The 20,310-nt window shown below is 52.4% G+C and overlaps 4 protein-coding genes across 9 annotated transcripts in view; 2 read left to right on the top strand and 2 right to left on the bottom strand.

The window, feature by feature from the left end:
- Positions 1-1,034: 1,034 nt before the first annotated feature.
- GFAP (glial fibrillary acidic protein) lies at positions 1,035-10,371 on the top strand. 2 transcript variants are annotated; one of them, XM_010816312.4, is made up of 10 exons: positions 1,035-1,538; positions 2,452-2,512; positions 2,710-2,805; positions 3,594-3,755; positions 5,093-5,218; positions 5,379-5,599; positions 6,322-6,365; positions 6,718-6,837; positions 8,078-8,163; positions 8,771-10,367. In XM_010816312.4, exons 1-10 carry the CDS (start codon positions 1,090-1,092, stop codon positions 8,810-8,812), a joined length of 1,407 nt encoding a protein of 468 aa, XP_010814614.1. In that variant the 5' UTR covers positions 1,035-1,089; the 3' UTR covers positions 8,813-10,367.
- Positions 10,221-12,366, bottom strand: FAM187A (family with sequence similarity 187 member A). The gene has a single exon (XM_005220965.5). The coding sequence runs from the start codon at positions 12,364-12,366 to the stop codon at positions 11,101-11,103; it is 1,266 nt and encodes a 421-aa protein (XP_005221022.1). The 3' UTR covers positions 10,221-11,100.
- Positions 12,367-12,928: 562 nt separating this feature from the next.
- On the bottom strand, positions 12,929-17,966 carry CCDC103 (coiled-coil domain containing 103). 4 transcript variants are annotated; one of them, XM_005220966.5, is made up of 4 exons: positions 17,458-17,966; positions 15,548-15,699; positions 14,737-14,869; positions 12,929-14,073 (listed from the first exon to the last, which is right to left on the bottom strand). In XM_005220966.5, exons 2-4 carry the CDS (start codon positions 15,688-15,690, stop codon positions 13,642-13,644), a joined length of 708 nt encoding a protein of 235 aa, XP_005221023.2. In that variant the 5' UTR covers positions 15,691-15,699; positions 17,458-17,966; the 3' UTR covers positions 12,929-13,641. The 4 variants fall into 4 exon arrangements, with proteins under 4 accessions (XP_005221023.2, XP_002696091.2, XP_010814715.2 ...); XM_002696045.6 differs by having other exon boundaries at positions 17,656-17,966; XM_010816413.4 differs by having other exon boundaries at positions 17,662-17,966.
- Positions 17,967-18,054: 88 nt separating this feature from the next.
- EFTUD2 (elongation factor Tu GTP binding domain containing 2) overlaps positions 18,055-20,310 on the top strand; it is a 36,341-nt gene continuing 34,085 nt past the window's right edge. Inside the window, exon 1 of one of the 2 annotated variants that reach the window (XM_005220842.5) lies at positions 18,055-18,562. The gene's annotated coding sequence lies outside the window, so the exon portion shown is untranslated. 2 annotated transcript variants of the gene reach the window in all.

Here is a 20,310-nt window from a genome sequence, read left to right as displayed (position 1 = left end):
CTGGGTGGACCACCAGGCAACCAGATCGAGGGGGTGGATGGATCTGAAATCTCAAGGGGCCACAGGGCACTGGGCCCGGGCTCCCAGTTCAGAAGCACTGGCTCCTCAGTACCCAAACCCACTCATCCCCAGAAGCCTTTCCCAGCCTTTCAGCCTGATGTGTGGGAACTTGAAGGAGATAAATCCACTCTCACTGTGAGAGTGAGGTGAGAGGGGGCCAGGGAAATGGGATGTTACAGGGACAAAAATGGGAGTTGGGACAGCCAGCTCATTTATAAGTGCTTTGTGGAGCTGTCAAGGCCTGGGCTCTGGGAGGGGGTGCAGGGAGGCTGGGGTGAGCCCACTGAGGCTGAGCCCAGAGCTTCAGGGTGGCCCCAGGGGTGGGGGGAGGGCCTGGGAGTGCAGCACCTGCCCCCTCTGGCCCTATCAGGAGCCCCACATTCCTTCCATCATCCCCCCACTGCTAGATAGAGGCCTCGATTGACCCTCTAGACAAAGGGTTGGTTCTAATTCCAGCCCACAGCCCCAAAACTCCGGGGGATGGGGAGACAGCAGGAATGTGGACGCCTGCACTCAGAGGGGAGGATGGCAGGAATCTGTTGGGACTGAGGTGGTCAGGAAATCTAACACAGGCTGTTTCCTGAGTAGGGAACAGGTTTATTCTTCGTCAAGTTCCCAACAAATACCAGACACTGGAAGGAGAACGCTGAGGGAGGGCCTGGGTCATGGGATCTAAGAGTTAGAAGACAGGTCTGGGGTCATCTGGTCCAGCCCTTCCCTGACCCATGGTTCCAGAGAAAGGGTCTGCTTGCTCAGTGGTCAGGGTTTCAGACAGCATCGGCCCCAGGAACTGCCCACTAGCAGCTCTGTCTGGAGCCAGACCGAGGCTGGCATGCTCTGGTGCCCCTGCCTCGGGGCACAGTGGCCTCGGTGGGATGAGAGGCGTTCTCCCCGTGGCTTGGCTGTGGCCCAGCACCACCCCCTCAGGCTATGCCAGGGGGCGTTGCCAGGGGCAGCCTGGGCCGTGCCAGGCCGGTCCCCTCCTCCTTAAAGCCTGCACATCTCTGGAGCGGGCAGAGTGAGGCCAGGATGGAGAGGAGACGGGTCACCTCAGCCACTCGCCGCTCCTATGTCTCCTCCTCAGAGATGGTGGTGGGGGGCCGCCGCCTGGGTCCCGGCACCCGCCTGTCCCTGGCTCGAATGCCGCCTCCACTCCCAGCCCGGGTGGACTTCTCCCTGGCCGGGGCACTCAACTCCGGCTTCAAGGAGACCCGGGCCAGCGAGAGGGCAGAGATGATGGAGCTCAATGACCGCTTCGCCAGCTACATTGAGAAGGTGCGCTTCCTGGAGCAGCAGAACAAGGCGCTGGCTGCCGAGCTCAACCAGCTGCGGGCCAAGGAACCCACCAAGCTGGCTGACGTCTACCAGGCGGAGCTGCGCGAGCTGCGCCTGCGGCTCGATCAACTCACTGCCAACAGCGCCCGGCTCGAGGTGGAGAGGGACAACCTGGCACAGGACCTGGGCACCTTGAGGCAGAAGTGAGGAGAGGAGCCACAGAGGGGCCTCCTGAACCGGGAGGACTGAGTCCCGGGAGGGGGCGCCTGCAGGTCTCAGGCGGAGCTCTGCCTTCCTGTTCCCGTTTCCCGCCTTTAGGAGGGAGGGCGATCCTTGTTCTCAGATGATGGAGGGCCTGGGACGAGGCTCAGAGTCTGGTTTCCGGGGATCTGATTCCCAAAAACCTGCCAGGGAGCCGCTGTACCGTCAACACCTTCCCGCTGAGGAAAGCGGACAGTCAGGGATCCTAGTGGGCAGTCTCTCTGAGTTTTATTCACTGCGGGGCCTTGCGACTGTGCACAGAGAATACACTTATTTTTAGCTCTGTCTAGAGGAGGAATTGGAAGGGAAGATGGGGGTGCACCAGGAGGACTGGGCTGGGATACAGGCAATAGTGGAGACAGCAGGTAAGCCTGGCTTCAGAACACAGGTGACTCTGCCTGTCCCCAGCTTACGACCCTAGTCAAGGTGCTTCAACTTGCACAGCTGTAAGGTGGAGATCTTAATAAACCCATTTCTGAAGGTCACAGGAAATGCCAGGGGCATGGTCCTTGCCGAGCTGGCAGAGTATGCGTGTGTGACTTCAAGTGTGAGAAGACGTGTGTGTGTGTGTGTGTGTGTATGGCAGGAATGAGTATAGGTTGGTGGAAGCGCCTGTGTGAGCAGGAGCAGGTGCAGCAACCCTGATAAGGCACCTTGGTAATGACTTAAAGCACAGGCTCTTGTCTGCTCATCCTTCTGGCCAAGGCTCTGTCTAGAATACTTCTGCCCCTCACTCCTCCTTCTGTTCCTCTGGTCCTGAGGGTGGGAGAGTATCTCTCTGGCAGGGAGATCAGGGGAGGGGTCCCCACAGTCGTCAGAAGAGCCCAGACCCAGGAGTGTGTCTCTCTACCTCAGGCTCCAGGATGAAACCAACCAGAGGCTGGAGGCTGAGAACAACCTGGCTGCCTATCGACAGGTCAGGGTGGTGAGGAGGGATCGGGGAGGGAGAAAATGTTGATGGCAGCCCACCCAACACAGTCCCTAAGCCCAGCCCTCCAGAGCAACGTGCTCTCCCTGCCCCCCACCAGCCACAAAAGGAGAGATCAGATTAGACTAGGGAGCAGACAGGACGAGTCTGGGGTCAGAGTGGCCCTTTGCCCCACCCTGCTCCAGGAAGCAGATGAAGCCACCCTGGCCCGTCTGGATCTGGAGAGGAAGATTGAGTCTCTGGAGGAGGAAATCCGGTTCTTGAGGAAGATCCATGAGGAGGTAAGATCGGGAAGAAGGGGAAAAAAGGCCAACACAGAGACTGGAACTGAGGGAAAGAGATGGGGAGACAGAGACAGATATTCAGAGGGAGAAAGGGACACACTGACAGAGAAAGAAAATGAGAGACAGAGAAAGAGATGCAGAGAGAGACTGAGGGAGGCAGAGCTAGAGACAGATAAGAGAGCACCCCCAGCCCCTGGTAAGATGCACCTCGACACACACTCCACTTAAAGTGGGCCCTGTTGCCTCATTCTTCTTCACTACAGCCCTGTGAGATAGGGGTGGTTCCAGTGTTATCTCCTTTTCACAGAGGAGAACCCCGAAGCCCAGAGAGGTTAAAGAATGTGCTAAGGTCACACAGTTGGTCTCTATGACTCCACTCCCTCTGCCATCTCTTTCCATTGAAATGACAGCCATACATTAAAAAAAAAAAAAGACCCCACTGAGCTCTGACTTCAGATAATAGATTCAGAATCCATGGGCTCAGGGAACCCAGGAACCCATAGGCACATCCACACCACAGGACTCAGACATTCTTTCACGAGAACACAGACACGCTTCCAGTGCTCCTGACTTCCAGGCCTGGGAGGAGGACACCCTGGGGCCCCCAAACTAACCCCCTTCTTCCCTTATCCTGGACAACACCATTTCCTCCAACTAGGAGCATCCCATCTCCCCTAGCCAATGTTCGTGTCCAAGGGGCAGAAAGAAGAGGGCATGATGCTAGGGGGAAGCCCCAGTTGCAGCTGGTCCCTGAGGCCTGGCAACTCTTCTCTCACCCTGGCCAGGAGGTGCGGGAGCTCCAGGAGCAGCTGGCCCAGCAGCAGGTCCACGTGGAGATGGATGTAGCCAAGCCTGACCTCACAGCGGCCCTGAGAGAGATCCGCACACAGTATGAGGCAGTGGCATCCAGCAACATGCATGAGGCGGAGGAGTGGTACCGGTCCAAGGTAGCCCTGACTTTGGGCCAGCCTGCCTTCTCCAGGCAGCCCTCCTGGCTCCATACAAAAGAATCAGGGAAGGAGGGTGGAGGAAGCTGGGAGAGGATCCTCTTTGAGTGACTGACCTTCACCAAAGAAGTGAGGCGACTTGCCCAGGGTCATACAGGCAGTATTACTTCCAATAAGTACTTATTAGTATCTGTTGCTATTGACTACTAGCCAACACTCTTGTGTTTAGGCCCTATGCTTTGCAAGGATTATCTTACCATGAAGTAGGTACTGTTCTTTGATAGATGACAGAACTAAAGTCCAGAGAGATTAACCAATTTGACCAAACTCACACAGCTCCTAAGCAATAGAGCTGGATTTCTAACCCTAGCTGTCTCACTTAAGAGCCTGTATTCTTTTTTTTTAACTGTTTATCTGGGGGGCTTTTTTGGTCATGCCTCGAAGCATGTGGGATGTTAGTTCCTTGACCAGGGATCAAACCCATGCCTCCCGCATTCGAAGGGTGGGGCTTTAACCACTGGACTGCCAAGGAAGTCCCAAGCCCACATTCTTGATGCTTCTGCCATCTGCATCCTGGGTTATTGAGCATCTGCTGCATGCCAAGCTCTGCCCAGCATACAGAGACACATCTGACCAGGGAGATGTGATGTCACTCAGTCTGATGTCTATGAAGAACACAGCAGGGCAGGGTTTACACGCAATGTGGGAGCAGGACGGATTTCATGGGAGGCAGTGGAGCCAGGCGGGACTGGCAGCCTATGAACATAAAGAGAAGAGAGAAAGGGCATTCAGGAAGGGCATGCAGGACACAGCCTGAGTAGAGGCCATAAAGTACAGAAGAGTGGGGGCCCAGAGATCCTGGCCCAGGGCATGGAGCTTGAGGAGTGTAAGTGGCAGAAGTCAGTGATGGTTCTGAGCAGGTTAAGGCGTGATGGAGCCATGAGGGATTCAGTGCAGGCTGGGGGAGAGAGGGTTATTAGGACCTGGTCTCTGCTCACCAGAGCTCCCTGTGTGTGACCGAGGAGGACAGGATTCAGTCCCGAGGATGGAGCTACTGGAGAGTCTGGGCTCTGTGACACCCTCTGCTCATTCATGCGTTCCCTCATCAGGCACTGAGCTAGATGCTAGAGAAGTGGCAGTGTCTGTGTCCATGGGCCACGGGTGACTGTGAATAATCCCACCCAGTGCCAATGGCGTGGGGTGGGCTGGAAAACAACCCTACTGTCCGGCCCATCTCCCTGATCCTCCAGACTGCGTACCAACCCCCGGGGCCCACTAAGCTCCCGCGATATGCGGCCCCAGACCGCCCTCCAGCATAAAGCCCTCTCCTCATCTAGTTTGCGGACCTCAACGACGCCGCCGCCCGCAACGCGGAGCTGCTCCGCCAGGCCAAGCATGAGGCCAACGACTACCGGCGGCAGCTGCAGGCCTTGACCTGCGACCTGGAGTCCTTGCGCGGCACGGTGAGCACAGGCGGGGCCGCAGGCGGAGGAGGGGTACGGGGTGAGCGAGCCGGGGACCTGGGACCTACAGCCCTAGCAGATGCTGAAGGACCGTCTGGGGCGGAGCTCTGAAAAGTTACTTGGGGCGGGGTCTCGGGGAACGGTCCGGCTCCACCCACAGAACGAGTCCCTGGAGCGGCAGATGCGCGAGCAAGAGGAGCGCCACGCGCGGGAGGCGGCGAGTTACCAGGAGGCGCTGGCCCGGCTGGAGGAAGAGGGGCAGAGCCTCAAGGACGAGATGGCGCGCCACCTGCAGGAATACCAGGATCTGCTCAACGTCAAACTGGCCCTGGACATCGAGATCGCCACCTACAGGAAGCTGCTAGAGGGCGAGGAGAACCGGTGAGCCCAGACAGGCCGCCTGCCCTACTGCCCCGCCCCAGAGTCGCCTTGCTCCCTTCATGCGTGCATGTGTGCTCGGACATGTCCACCTCTTTGCGACTCCCATAGATGTTAGCCCGTCAGGTTCCTATGTCTATGGGATTTCCCAGGCAAGAATACTGGAGTGAGTTGCCATTTCCTTCTCCAGCGGGTCTTCCCGACCCAGGGATAGAACCCACGTCTCTTATGTCTCCTGCTTTGGCAGGTGTGTTCTTTACCACTGCGCCACCTGGGAAGCCCCATCAGGGACTGTCTTACTCAGCCTCGTGACCAGCCCCCTCCTATCCCAGCGCCCAGCACAGTGCTCACCCAAAACACAGTTGGTATTCATAAATGCCTGATGAATGAATGGATGGATTCAATTCAGCCCATGTTGATCAGATCCTAGGGTAAGGACTTGGGTTATCTTCCAAACTAAAAGGCTCACTCCCCACCCTCCCAACAAAGACTGGACTTCTTTTCTGCTGACCAATCTCCTCTGCCTCCTGGGAACTCTCTTCATTGCTCTCCCCTCCCTGCAGTCATCCTCAGAGCACTGGCTGCTGGAGAAGCTAAGAGATGGGGGTTTGCCTTTCCTGGCAAGGAAAAGGGCCTCGAAGCTATCATGACGACCCTGGACCAGAATCTGGCCTGGGAATGTCCTCTGGCAGGCTGGTTACCCCTCTCCTTCTGCTGTCTTTCAGCATCACCATTCCTGTGCAGACCTTCTCCAACCTGCAGATCCGAGGTCAGTAGAACAGGGTTTTGTGGGCAGAGTGTTGGATTCCCGCCCCCTCCCCTAGGCCTGTGGGTTGCTCTTCTGGTCTGAGGCCGAGGACCAGGGCAGAGGGGCCCAATGCTCTCTGTGGGGACCTTCATTATTCACGGCACAACTTCCAGTCAGAACACACCATCCCAGAGCATTCCAGGTGGGGCTTGCAGCCACTCCTGTCCTGCTCTGCCCTTTGTCCCTCCTCCCATGCCCACTCCCCATTCCACTGCAGAACTGAGTGAGGGTCTTAACCTCTCTCCTGTCTGCAGATCCCTGTCCAGCTGAGTGTTTGATGTTTGTGTGTTTTTTTAACTGCTTGTCACCACAGGGGTCAAAAGCACCAAAGAAGGGGAAAGTCACAAGGTCACAAGACATCTCAAAAGCCTCACAATACAAGTTATACCAATTCAGGCTCACCAGGTTGTAGATGGAGCCCCGCCGGCTCTCGGTTAGCTGCCTGCCTTTTAGACATGGTGCTTTTCTCAGCTTGCTAGGGAGCAAGCTCACCAAGCCCACTCTCCCCATCTTCTTGAGCTCTCTCCTCCCAGGTTTCCCTAAAGGGCCAACCCTATGTCATTTCCCCAGCAATCTCAGCACCCAGTCCAGGACCTGGCACAGGGTAAATGTACATTAAAGTAGTAGAGTTGGCCGGTGTTCAAGGTGCTAAGTCCTCAGGCACTCAGCTGAGATGCTCTGGGCCTCTGAGCAAACACCAGCTTCTGCCTCACCTCTTCCCATCACCGGGAGGGCCCCTAGAGTCTCACGGTGCCTGGCGGCCAGGCTCTTGGCCTGATTCCTCTTTCCCTGAGCCTCGGTTGTTCAGCTCAGGGCTGATTCAGCCCAGAGGATTATTTCCCTCTAGATTGCTGCTCTTGGAGTGAATAAAGTTTTATGTCCCCTGCTCTTAATAGTAAACATTAGTGAGTGTGACATATTATATTTTTCTCTCTGCAGGGGGGAATAAATTACTTCTTACTTGTATGTGGCCCTCAATTCTCAGCTGAGGGAAAATATAATTCTTCTGGACTAGAAATATAGGAACACTAGCTATGCATGTCCTAGGGCTTAGTTCAGTATCAGAAGAGTTAACCAGCAGGCCAGGTAGAGGCAATACTGCCACATGCCAGACAGAAAAGGGTCCTAGAGAAGTGGCAGAGAGAAGCAGGAAAAGGGAAGAGGGATGGGAGAGGGACCCATGCGTATAGAACATGAATCCGTGCCCATTGTTTTAAACACATTATTTCAGTTAACTGACTCACTACTTCTACCTAGAGAAGTAGGCAGCAGCATCCCCATTTTGTAGATGAGGACACTGAGTTTGGAAGAGGTAAATTAACTTACCCAGAGTTGTGTGGCTGAGCTGGGACTCAAGCTCTGGCCTGCCTGACTTCAATAACCACATGCTCTTTCCTTGGCATGATGCTGGGTTGCCAGGGAGCCAGGGGCCAGGTGAGGGACTGCAGAGGGGCTGAAATGCAGCCAGGCCAAGACAGCAAGCAGGGCAGTGAGGGCTTGCTTGGCACCGTGGGGACTCAGGAGGTTGCCAGCCCCTCTGGGAGAGCCTAGGACTACTCTGGTTGGATTGGCTTTTGTACTCACGATTAGGGGTCTCAGGGAGAAACCAAGGGTGGGAGAGGATGTCTAGGGCTCTGAGAACCTATGGAGGCCTCCTCTCCTCATGTCTGCAGAAACCAGCCTGGACACCAAGTCCGTGTCAGAAGGCCACCTCAAGAGGAACATTGTGGTGAAGACCGTGGAGATGCGGGATGGAGAGGTGAGGAGGGCAGGCCCAAGATTCTGGTCCCAGAAGGCTCCAGGAGAAAGCCTAGACTGGCATATAGAAGGTTCTCCATACCTCCCAAGAGTTCCTCTGGGAGGCTCTGGAAGAGGGGAAGGAGCCCGGATATAATTCCATTCCCCAGTCCCTACACTAAGGGCAGCCTAGATGCTTAGGCCATGGGACAGGGTCCTGATTCGCTTTCTTTCTCCCTTTCTCACCCTCAGACTCAGATGCCCCCACAGGCCTGGGGGAGAGAGAAAGAAAATTAGTAACTTTCACTCCCAACTTTCAACTTTCAGCTTGGTGAAAGGGACCTGGCAGAAGAATGGGAAGAGGAGATTGGGCATATCCCCTCCCCACCGTACCAGCAACAAAACTAGCTAAGCTTACAACGGCAGCTCAGCATGTGCCAGGCAGATGTTTGCTAGATGTTTGACAGGATTAGCTCGTTTCCCCCTCTGACTGCCGCGTGGCGGCGTTCCGGTTACTATCATAGAAAAGTTGGAAGGCTGGGAACTTGTCCCAGGTCACATTGCCTAACCGTGGTGGACCTGGAGTCTGTGTGAGCTCCTAACTGTGGCACCTTCTGTGTCCCCTTCAGGTCATTAAGGAGTCCAAGCAGGAGCACAAGGATGTGATGTGAGCAGGACTCATCTGGCGGTCACTGCCCCACCGTGTGAGGCATCTGCAGCAGGAGTCAGGGTAGCTGTCCCTTCATCTGCTAGTTAATTTCCCCAGAATTGAGTTCCCACCCAATCCAGTTGCTCCTCTTCCTGCTCCATCTCTATGCCAGCTTGCCACCCTAGGCTCCAGCAGCATTAAGCCTGTCAGACAGCACCCACCCTACACCCAGCAACACTAACAGGGCACTCACCCCAAAGGGTGGCCTGGAGGGGCATGGCCAGCAGCTTGGGCTAGAATTGGGAGGGAGGAGAGAAAGCAGGGAGGGCAGAGAGACCTCATAAATCACCCTGCCCTCCATATCCCGAACCTCTGTTGTCATGGCAACTGTTGCCAGAGCTGGAGGTGTCTGGGGCCTCCAGAATGGGGCCTTCGAGTTTCCTTGAGCTGCTAGAGGAAAACTGAGAGTCTGAGACAAGCAGAGGAAGTCCCCAAGGCAAGGTGGCCTTGGCCAGAGGCTTATTCTTCTAGACTGACTCTGACCAGTCTGAGGGTAGGTGGGGCTATCCTGCCAACTGGGAGAGTCAGCAGACAGAATTCCTGGCCTGCTCAGATCGCAGAGGGGCCTCCTGAGCGATGCGTCGAGTGTCTCAGGCCCACTGAGCTGCCACATGGGCATGCCGTGGGCCCGTGTGAGCTTGATTCTCTGTGCTTGGGGGAAGTATAGTGTAAGTGCAGAGGAAAGGGGTGCTGGGAGGGAGTAGAAGGGGGCCTTGCCCATTGCTGTGGGTACAGAGAGGTCAAGCCCAGGAGGACTCCAATACAGGCTGGAGTGAGCAGGTAGAGATGGTGGGGGCAGCGCTTGGGATGATGCTAGACATCAGAGTTGGGGTCGTGGGTGAGCAGTTACACTTGGCCTTTGGGTCGTGGGAATCAAGAAAGTGACTTATCCTCTTGAAGATGCTGACACAGGAAAGGAAGAGGCTGCTGTTCATGGGAGTGGGGCCTGCTTTGTCCCAGCCCTCAAGGCCCTTTCCTTGCTTTGTAAACCTTGTCCATCCAGGCCTGTGAGCCCCTGCAACTGCCACCTGACCCAGGAAACACTGCTAGGCGAAGCCTCTGTTGCCACCCAACCTCCTCTCCCCACAGTGATCACTGCTCTTCCCTAAACCAAGGCCCCTGTAGTCCCCTCTTAGTCAAATACAAAACATACCCACCTCCCCATGTTTCAGGTAGCACTTTATTTTATGATTTGGAACCTGAGGCCCATGCAGAGTAAAGACACTGGTTTGTGTTCCCGCAGCCTGGAGGCAGGAAAGCTTGGGGCAGACACTTTCACCCTGAGTACCTGTTCTGCTGTTCACAGGGAGACTAGTGGGCATGAGATGATCAGTGCCCACAAGTGGGGCTCTGAAGCCCACTCCAGGGTCCCCATCTCCGTCCAAGTCAGAGGGACTTAACTGCATACCCTTCCCCCATTCCCTCCTGCCACCCACTGCTGCTAACCTTTGGGGCATTGCTGCGGGCTTTAGTCACTGACATAAATGCAACAAATAAAGACAACTGCTGTGGCCTTCCCCAGAGTGGACTCTGATCTGTTCAGCGGAGGCTGAGGCTGGAGCAGAGGACAGGAAGCAGCCTCAGGCAAGACACAACTTGCTTCTTATCACTGATCATCTTGGGGCCCCCAGCACCCCCAGAAATGGCCACATGACAAATCCCACCTCCAACCCTGCTCTGCTCTCCAGCCCTGGTGCCCCATGCACCCACTGCCTTTGCTTCTGGCTCCTCTTCTCACCTCCAGCCCCAGGCTGGGTGCCATCTCTCAGGAAAGCCCTGAATTCACTCTCCACTTTCCTCACCCATTTCTCCTGTCCTGGTCTCTACCTTTATTCCCAAACTCACCATTTCTACCTGCTGGTCCTGGGATGAGGCTGGGAAAGAAGACAAAGAGGATATACTAGGTACCCCAACTCTTTTCTTCCTCTCTCTGCTACCTTCAGTTCAAACAGCACCCACTTGGCAATCCACGAAGGCAAGAAAATAAAGCACATCAAACACAGTCAACACCAGATAGCAGATAAATATTAGGTTACCTTCTTCCTTCTCTAAGCATGAAGTCAGAAGACACGTGCACTCCGACTACTTCCATCCTGGACTCAGTTCCCCATCTCCCACCTGCTTAGGCTTCCCTGCTTCCCAGATGAGGTTCCAGACTTGCTCACGAAAATGGGGGGCAGGTTCGCATGCCCGCCCCCAACCAGAGGCATCTGGTACCATTTAACAAACACATTTCAGCACAGCTGGTCTTCAGAGCTGGGGGCGAGAGAGCCTGGGGGAGAAGTTGGGACAAAAACGGAATAAGTAACAGCAGCAACGACAAAGGTGAATGCTGATAAAGATGACCGTGATGAGCATGTAGCCTATCAGAATGAGCCCCAGGGCGGCCCGAGTCTCGGGGTCGGAGAAGGAGACCGGGTAGCGACCTGGAGATGTCACGCCCAGTCGGAACCCAGCAATGCGCTCGCCCTGCCGCCAGCAATAGTAGATGCCCCGGTCTTCCAGCTGGGTGAAGCGGATGTGAAGATGGTTGCCGTGGTCGATGAACACCCTCATGGACCCATTGACGCCCTTCAGGTACTGCGTGCGGTAGAGGTACTGGTGGTCCTTGTCCCAGGCCACGGCGTGCTCTGGCCGGGCCCCGGGGCAGGAGATGATGAGTCCATGGCCCAGCCTCTGCTGGTGGAACTGAATGGGCACCTGAGGCAACCAGGGCCGGCTGCCCACTTTGGACACATAGTTGAAGATGGCCATCACGCCCTCCTGGACCTTCTTCTTCTTCTCGCAGGGCATCAGGCAGCTCCGAACCAGCAGCTCAGGGTTGTGGTCGCTGGCCTTGGCCCGGAGCTGCCTGGGCACAGCTCTCGAACCGCAAGACACCACGTTGGGCAGTATCTTGCGGTAGCGAGGAGAGAGGTCCGGGCTCTGCAGGTAGCACAGACCGATACGCCACTGCTCCCCGCGCACCCCACAGCGGTCGCAGGGGGTCCACTCCCAGAAGGTGGTGAAGACGCGGAGGCTCCCGTGGTACTCGTCTTCCAAGGGTTCCTGGCCCTGGTCCTTGAAGGTAGCCACCATCCCCTCACTGCTCTGGATGTCCACGTCGTAGGCGTAAAAGTAGTCTCCCTTGCGGGTGCCGCAAAAATACAAGCCGGAGTCCTCCGGCTGCGCCCGGAAGACTAAGAGGCTGAACATGCGGATGCTGAAGCGGACCAGCATGTCGCTGCCCACGCGCACCTGGGCGGCCTCCGTCAGCACCCGCCCATCAAAGTCCGTCAGCACTTTGGTGTGGCTGCTGCCCAGGTGCTTCTGATAGTACCAGACGACAGCGGACACCTCCTCCGGCTTGCAGGGGCAGGGGAGCTCGAAGCTCATGTCGGTCAGGTAGGCCGCGTTGTCAAACATCAGGAAAGCCGGGCAGGGGGTCCTCTGAAAGATGTTCTCTTTCTCCACTATTTCAAAGGCCTGGAGGCTCCCCCACGCCCACAGGAGCACAGTGGTGTGGGCCAGGTTCATGCCTGTGCAAGGGAAGGGTCAGAGCGGGTGGGGCAAACCCGAGGCACTAAAGGCCTATGGGGCTTCTAGCAATCACTGCTGGGAGGAGGCATCTATATGAGGAAAGGATTAAGCAGCCAGGAAAAGAAGCAACAGTCTGCAGAGGAAGCTGCCATAGGCAAGGCAGTTGATTCCTAGTTAACATACAAGATGCCCTTCTCATGTTCCAGATGTGATCTTGAGGAGAAAACCATTCTAGAATCTGGCTCCCTCTCCCCTTTCTAGAACTCTAGCATTCTAGAACACTGGGTCAGGGGAAGCCAGGAGAAGAAACAAGGGCCCAGGTACAAGTTCGGGAAAATCTCTGCCCTTCTGCTTCAGGCTCTGCCCTGCCTGCCTGCCTGGTGGAAAGGTCTTCCCTTTGGTTAATCTGAGAGTTGAAGGAAACCCTCCCACCTGCACATTGGGCCATCTGAAGATACCTGGAGGCTGGCCAGGCCTGAGCTGAAGGCTTGGGGCTTTCTCAGGCCCAACCTGCATGGGAACTCAGCCCCTGGAGAAAAATATTCCACTTCAAATGAGGTAGCATTTGATCATTTATTGACTAAATGTCCATTCATTGGTTTCTGGTGATGAATACTCTTGTTTAAGGGCTATGGAGGATGAACTGGGAGATTGGGATTGACCATATGTAGACTACTATGTATAAAATAGATAACTAATGAGAATCTACTGTATACCACAGGTAACTCTACTCAATGCTCTGTGGTCACCTAAATGGGAAGGAAATCTAATACATATATATATATATATATATATATGTGATTCACTTTGCTATACAGAAGAAACTAAAAACATTGTAAGGCAACTATACTCCAATAAAAATCAATTTAAAAAAAAAGAACTATGGAGATCAGTATTTGTTAACCATGGAGGATTAACAATTTTGGTTTTTCCTTGTTTTGAGTGGAGGCTGCAATGGGTGGTACCAGTGTTTGGTTGGGTGCTCACCCATATCTCAGGGCCATGGGCTAGCAGACTGGCAGGCTCTAAGGGTGGAAAGCAAAAGTCTTTCAGCTTGGCCCTTGACCATCCTGTAGATCTACAAAGTTCAGAATATGAAGCCCCCAAGGGGCTGGGGGAAAAGTGAAAATTCAGTTCCTGCTTTGGTTGTGAAAATTCTAAATCCAAAAGGGAATCCAGTGTGGGTTTCTGATTAGAGTCCCGCAGAGCCCCCAAGACCATCAAAAAATGCCTCTGATGACCAGTGGGGGCCTCTGAAGGTAAATGGTCCCATCAGTCCACGTGGTATAGCATCAGCAGCTCTTGCAGCAGACCCTCCTCCTCCTGAAGCCCACCCGGCTGCTCCCCCAGACCCTGCCCCTCCGAGCTGGGGGTGCCCATGGCCTGCAACTTCTGAAACAAGGCTCTGCAGCTCTCTCTCTCTGCACGGCTCATCAGGCTCAGGTTCAGGGTGAAGCGCCCAGTGCTGGCCAGGCTGTGCAGGATCCCCAGCACCGCCCGGCAATCAGCAGGCCTCACGTGATCAGCCAGCGCCACCAGCATCTCCCCTAGAAGTCCAAACCCCACGTCCATCTGGAAGAGGCGGCCCAGCTTCGGGCCCCCGAGCTGCAGCAGGGCCTCATAGCGCTCTGGCCCGCTGCGCAAGTGTCGCCGCCAGTCACGGTAGAACTCGGCTGAGGTCTCAGGCTGGAAGAGCGTTTTCTCCTGGGTCACAAAGGAAGGGAAAGAGAGTGCAGAGCTCTTCCAACTGCTCTGTGACAGCAAGGGGAACCCATGGGTTTTCAGTTCTGGTATTGGTCTCTGAGCACTGGCAAGGCCGCAGTCCCTGTGGGCCTCATTTTCAGATGAAGGAACAGGGGATGGGATGGGGAGGGAGGATCCCAAGAGGAAAAAATGCAGGCCATGATGTGAGATTCTCAGCTGTACCAGGACTTTCCTACTGATGAGTGTGGACATAGCCCTGTTCTACAAGTGTAAGTCAGACTTCACTCTGAGCAGGGTGGGGGTGGGAGGTATTTGGAAACTTCAGGAGGAGAAAAAAGAACTCAAGTGTTCAGGGTTTGACAGGTTGTATCTCCTTCCCAACCCTGCGAGAGGATCAGATTCTCTACCATATAACCCAAGGCAGGGCACCCCAAATGTGATCTGGGAATGCAAGCCAAGGGCTGATGGACAGGGGCCTGCCAAGTACACCTTTCTGACTTGATCTGGCAGGTGTGGGCTTCATCACCCACCGGTTGCTTTTCTTTCTGGAACTGGAGACAGAAGGTTGTTTCCGTTGGCTTTACATGAGACACAAGGAAAACCTATGTGTTGTAAGATAGGATGGGAGGCTGAGGGCAGAGATTCCTGCTGGGCCTCACCTACCAGGGAGAGTTCATTGCTTTCATCCTGGAAGGGCCTTCCCTGACTAGTGTGACAGTTCCAGGGCACAGGCCTCTTTCCTCCCATCTTGTCCTTCTGTTCCAGCGGCTTCAGATGTGATGCAAGGACGATACCCCTATGGGCAAAGGCCAGAGATTAGGGGATGGACTTTATGCTGCCTGTAAGTATGAGGTGGCTGGACTCTGCATGAAACAGGCTGGATCTGTTGGCAAGCCCATATGAGAAAAATAACAGCAAAAGTAACTGATAACTTTTGAGCACTTCCCATGTGTTAGGTATCGTGCTCAGAATCTTATGTGCAATAACGTTTAATCATGACAATAGTTACACTCTCTTACAGATGAGGAATAGTGGCTCAGATAGGGAAAATAATTTGCATAAGATCACACAGGTAGCCAGAGAAGGCAATGGCACCCCACTCCAGTACTCCTGCCTGGAAAATCCCATGGACAGAGGAGCCTGGTAGGCTGCAGTCCATGGGGTCGCTGAGGGTCGGACGCAACTGAGCGACTTCACTTTCACTTTTCACTTTCATGCGTTGGAGAAGGAAATGGCAACCCACTCCAGTGTTCTTGCCTGGAGAATCCCAGGGACGGGGGAGCCTGGTGGGCTGCTGTCTATGGGGTCACACAGAGTCGGACATGACTGAAGTGACTTAGCAGCAGCAGCAGCACACAGGTAGCAGAAGGTAGGGCTAAGACTGAGCCCAGAATGGTCTGAGGCCAGGTGCATGCTTTTATCCACTATAGTAAACCAGAACAGGAGAGCCTGAGAAAAATGGCATTAAGCTGACCTGAATTCCTCATAGGAAGCTACCTTCTGTTCCACTGCCCGTAACTTGGCAGCATTCTCCCGTTTGTACTTCTCATCAGCAATGAGTGCAGCCTGCAGCTCTTTCTCCAAAGCCTTGAAGTTGATGACGTCATTCCTTTTCATGGCCCCTGCCTAGGAAGGCAAAGGAAATGAATGTCAAACAGAAGACGAATATCAGGGATAGGGGGGGTAGTGGGCGTTTGCATCTGGATTCTTTGCCAGCCAACAAAACGACCCCAAAGCACTCTGGACATCTAGTCACTTATCTTGGGGTGTGTTAAAAAAATCTAGTTCTCTGTTTTACAGAGGGGAGCTGAGTCACACAGTGAGGTCTTACTTAAGATTTGTTGTCGCCGAAAACAGTCTTGACTTTCAATTTAGTGCCTTATCTTAATTTTGTTCTCTGCCTCTGAAAATATTTTTTAATTGGAATTTAATTGACATTAAATGTTATATTAGTTTCAGGTGTACAACACAGTAATTCAACATTTATATACATTACCAGATGATCACCACAATGTTTAGTTACCATCTGTCATAATTTAAGAGTTATTACAATATTATTGACTTATTCCCTATTTTGTATGTTACATTCTCATAACAATATATCTTATGGCTGGAAGTTTGTGCCTCTTAATCTATTTCATCCATTCCTCCCCGCTACCTTCCCCTGTAGCAACCACCAGTGTGTTCTCAGTATCTGTGAATCTTTCTGTTTTCCTTGTTTTGTTTTTTAGATTTCACATATAAGTGAAATCATGCAGTATTTAACTTTCTCTGTCTTAAAATACCCTGTAATACCCTATAACACCTTAGCATAACACCCTCTAGGTCCATCCATATTGTTTTAAATAGCAATTTTTCATTCTTTTTTATTCTGTCTCTAAAAATATTTTAGTATTGGTGCTTTGGCTGAGGAAGCATTTCGATTTCAGAATTTAGTTCCTTCACATTTCCACAAGGATTCACTATATACAAGTTGCAATAGAGGCCCTCACAAAATCAGAACTACTGTAAGCTATTCTTGAGCCCAGGGATAAAAATTCACCCATTGCTAAGTTAAGCATTAGTCGTTCTGTCCTGTCACAGCTGCGACCTCATGGATTGTAGCCCACCAGGCAGCTCTTGGATGGTATCATCGACTCGATGGACATGGGTTTGGGTGGACTCCAGGAGTTGGTGTTGGACAGGGAAGCCTGACGTGCTGCGGTTCGTGGGGTCGCAAAGAGTCGGACACGACTGAGCGACTGCACTTAACTGAACTGAAGGCGGCTCTGTCCATGGAATTCTCCAGGCAAGAATACTGGAGTGGGTTGCCATTCCCTTCTCCAGTGTTATGTTCCCCATCCAGGGATCCAACCCGGGTCTCCCACACTGCAGGCAGATTCTTTACCATCTGAGCCACCAGGGAAGCACCCATCCTTAAATGTCTTTTAAGGAGGAAAGATACTTTCCACCCGAAACCAGATGCAATGATTGAGCAGGAAATCAAGCAGACGCGACAGAGGAAGGGGCTTAATGATTCCGGTTTGCAAATCCCTCTGTCCAGCGCAAGGCTGAAGCATAAATCTCTAGGTACTTGGGCAACCTCTTTAGTTCTGTCTATGTACTTCTGCAACTTCCGCATATCTGAGGCTGATTAATTCGTTCTATAGAGAGATCACCTATACGAGTTTTTAATCTTGGATCCGCATTTACTGCTGTGAGACCCTTCTAAACCTTACTACTGCTGCTCCGAGCTATTAGCTAAAGATCACGTGGCGAAATCATCCCCACCAAACTCCTCAGTCCCTGGGATCTCCCAGGCAAGAATACTGGAGTGGGTTGCCATTTCCTCCTCCAGGGCATTTTCCTGACCCAGGTCTCCAGAACTGCAGGCAGATTCTTTACCGTCTGAGCCACCAGGGAAGCCCCAACACGGAAGCAGGAGGTCTAAAACCAACCCTCCACCCTAACATGGGTAAGCGAAAGACCAAGAAGTAGGGTGGGCTGGCCAGGAACTGAACTCAGGTGTCCTGACTCCGGCCTAGTTCTGAGCCTTTCCCAGTCACTGAAAATCTAGAACACTTAATCCTCCTGCCCTTTGACCTTCACCCCAGCAGCCGGGGTCTCGGTTTCCTTTCTTTCTTTCTTTGGGGATACCCAGATACTGCCGGACGAAGTCAGCTCAGCGTAGACCACCAGCAGCTGTGGTTGCCTAGCAACTGCTACAACAGCCTCCCACGTGATCGCCCCGAAGGCCCCCCGGTCAGGGTGGCCCCGAGGCGCCTGATCAGATTCACGCCTCCTCAGGCTTCGGTTTCTTTGGAGCAGCCCACACCGTGGTTTGGGGACCCTCAGTTCCTCTTCTCAGGTTCTTGTGTCCGCAGCCGGGATTCCTCCGAGCTGGTCCACAGGCAGAGGGCTGCCCTCCCGGGAAGAAACGCGACCGCGGCGCCTGTGGGGTCCTTCCGAACGGCGGGCGCAGGCGGTGAGGCGGCGTGGGGCGGAAGCACGGTCTCCAGCGGCCGACTGGGAGTTTTTGGCTGAGCAACGGGAGGTGAGTGCCGCTGGTCAGCGTCAGGGGAGGCTTGCTCTGGTGGAATGGGAAATTAAATGTCAGATCTGGAAGAGATGCTATATGTTATATGCCACGTTCACTTTACAGATGGGTAAATTGAGGCGTGGAGTAGGATAGAGAATGAAAGCCCGCCCCCGCCCCCCCCCCCCCCACCGATTCCTGGGTTCCCTGCGTGTCGTCCGTCTGTAAAACCCTTTCCCTGGGCAGGGGTCGTTCTTGCAGTGTCTATTCCCCTATCTTACTCTCTCTTCCAACTGTGCCGCCTTCATTTCTCTATCAAGCTCCCTCCGTCGTTACTGTGTGTTGCTTTGAGAGCCTGCGTTGTAGCGGGAAGCTGCAGTGAAGTTTGGTACCGAAATTCACTAGTTTTGTGCAACTGTGGGCAGGTCAGCTGTCTTCTCTGTGCCTTGTTGGAGCCATACATTTCGTCATTCAGTAAGTGGTTCTGTTTTGTGCCAGGCACCCTTTTAAGTGAAAACAAACAGTCCTTGCTTAAACTGTAGTTGGAGAGGTGACGGTAAATACATAGATACTTGTATATCTATGTATATACTTGTATATCTTGTATATACAAGAATAGATACTTGTCAGCTAATGATAAATGTTAATAAAAATAATAAAACATTGAAAATAGAGGTTGGAGAGTGTGTGTGTGAGGGGAGGAGTTTTTTAGAGTGACAAGGGAAGGTTTCTCAGAGAAGGTGCTGTTTTAGTAGAGACCTGAATGAGATGAAGGAACAAGGTATACAGGCCCGAGGGAAGAGCATTTTGGAAGAGTAGAGTAAGTGCAATGGCCCTGAAGCAGAAATGATGTGGATTATTTCATGAACAGTCTTGTATAGAAATTTCTGCAGTCATTTCATAGGTGTCTTGGGAGAATGAAATGTGCACAGAGATGATAGCTCTTTGGAAATAAAAAGAATTTGCATATGAAAGTTTCTGTGATAATTTACATTTTCTTATTAGTAGTGGAGCTATTATTTCTCTATTTTATCCACAGTCAGCACTCAACAAGGGGCACTGAAGGAGGTGGAGGGATTACCCTCATGGAATAAATAGCAGTATCTCAAAATTGAACGTTCTGGTCAGTTAACATTTATCCGGTGCCGACTTATGTGAAGTGGTGTCTTGGGCATTGGCACATGGGCACAAGGAGCACAGGGTTCCTGTATTCAAGAATGGCCAAAAAAGTTTTTTAACTAAGAAATACAAATAAAACAGACAAAAGAATGGCTAAAAAATAATGCCAGCTAACATTGACTGATCCTGGAATTGTGATGAATTCTTTACACAGCCTATTTTGTTTAATTCTCATAATGCTTTATATGATGAAAATTAATCACTTTATTTTCCAGTTGAAGAAACAGGCTTGGAGAGGTGAATAGCTTACTTAAAGTGACATAGTTATCATAGTTATTAAGTGACAAATTTTGGATTCAAATCTAGGTCTACCAGTTCCAGAGCCCTGACCAGTAATCCATGCTCTGGTCTGTTGTCTATTACTTGTAAGCTGTAGAGTTGTTGTTGAGGGTAATTAGTGCAGTTAACTACCGTTGATGACAGAAGTAAATGCTGATAAAGACACAAAAGGCTGTAGCATCATAGGTGAGTGAGAAATTGAGGCTCTAGGAAGACTTGAAGGAAATGGTCTTTGAACAGCTTTTTGAATAGAATTTCAATACTTGAAGTGGAGACAGCCCACAAGATATTTATTAACTGCAGAGAAAAAACAAGTATCTTTATACAGTGGAAAGGCCTGGTAGACACCACCATAATCAAGTGGTTAAGTTAACATCACCACTGATGGAAGAGATTAAAATCACATGCCACTTGTTAGGAGTTGCACTAAAAAGAGCACAGCCTCACTACTGTGATAGTCTTACCAAAAAAAAAAAAAAAAAGCATAACGACTCTAATCATGAGGAAATATCAGACAAACTTAAATTCAGGAACATTCTACAAACTCACTAGCCTATAATCTTCAAAAGTGTCAAGTCATAGAAATCAAGGAAAGACCAAGGATTGTTCCAGATTGAAAGAGACTAAAGACATGATAGCCAGGTGCAAACATGGAGTCCTTTGCTGTGCAGGACATGAGTGGAACAATTTCTGAAACTTGTATGGGGGCCTGTGGATTAGGTGTAGTAATGTGTCAGTATTTTCTGATTTTGATGGTTGTATTG

Source organism: Bos taurus, chromosome 19, assembly GCF_002263795.3.
Source record: "Bos taurus isolate L1 Dominette 01449 registration number 42190680 breed Hereford chromosome 19, ARS-UCD2.0, whole genome shotgun sequence".
NCBI lineage: Eukaryota > Metazoa > Chordata > Mammalia > Artiodactyla > Bovidae > Bos > Bos taurus.
This window is presented reverse-complemented; position numbering and strand designations above follow the sequence as displayed.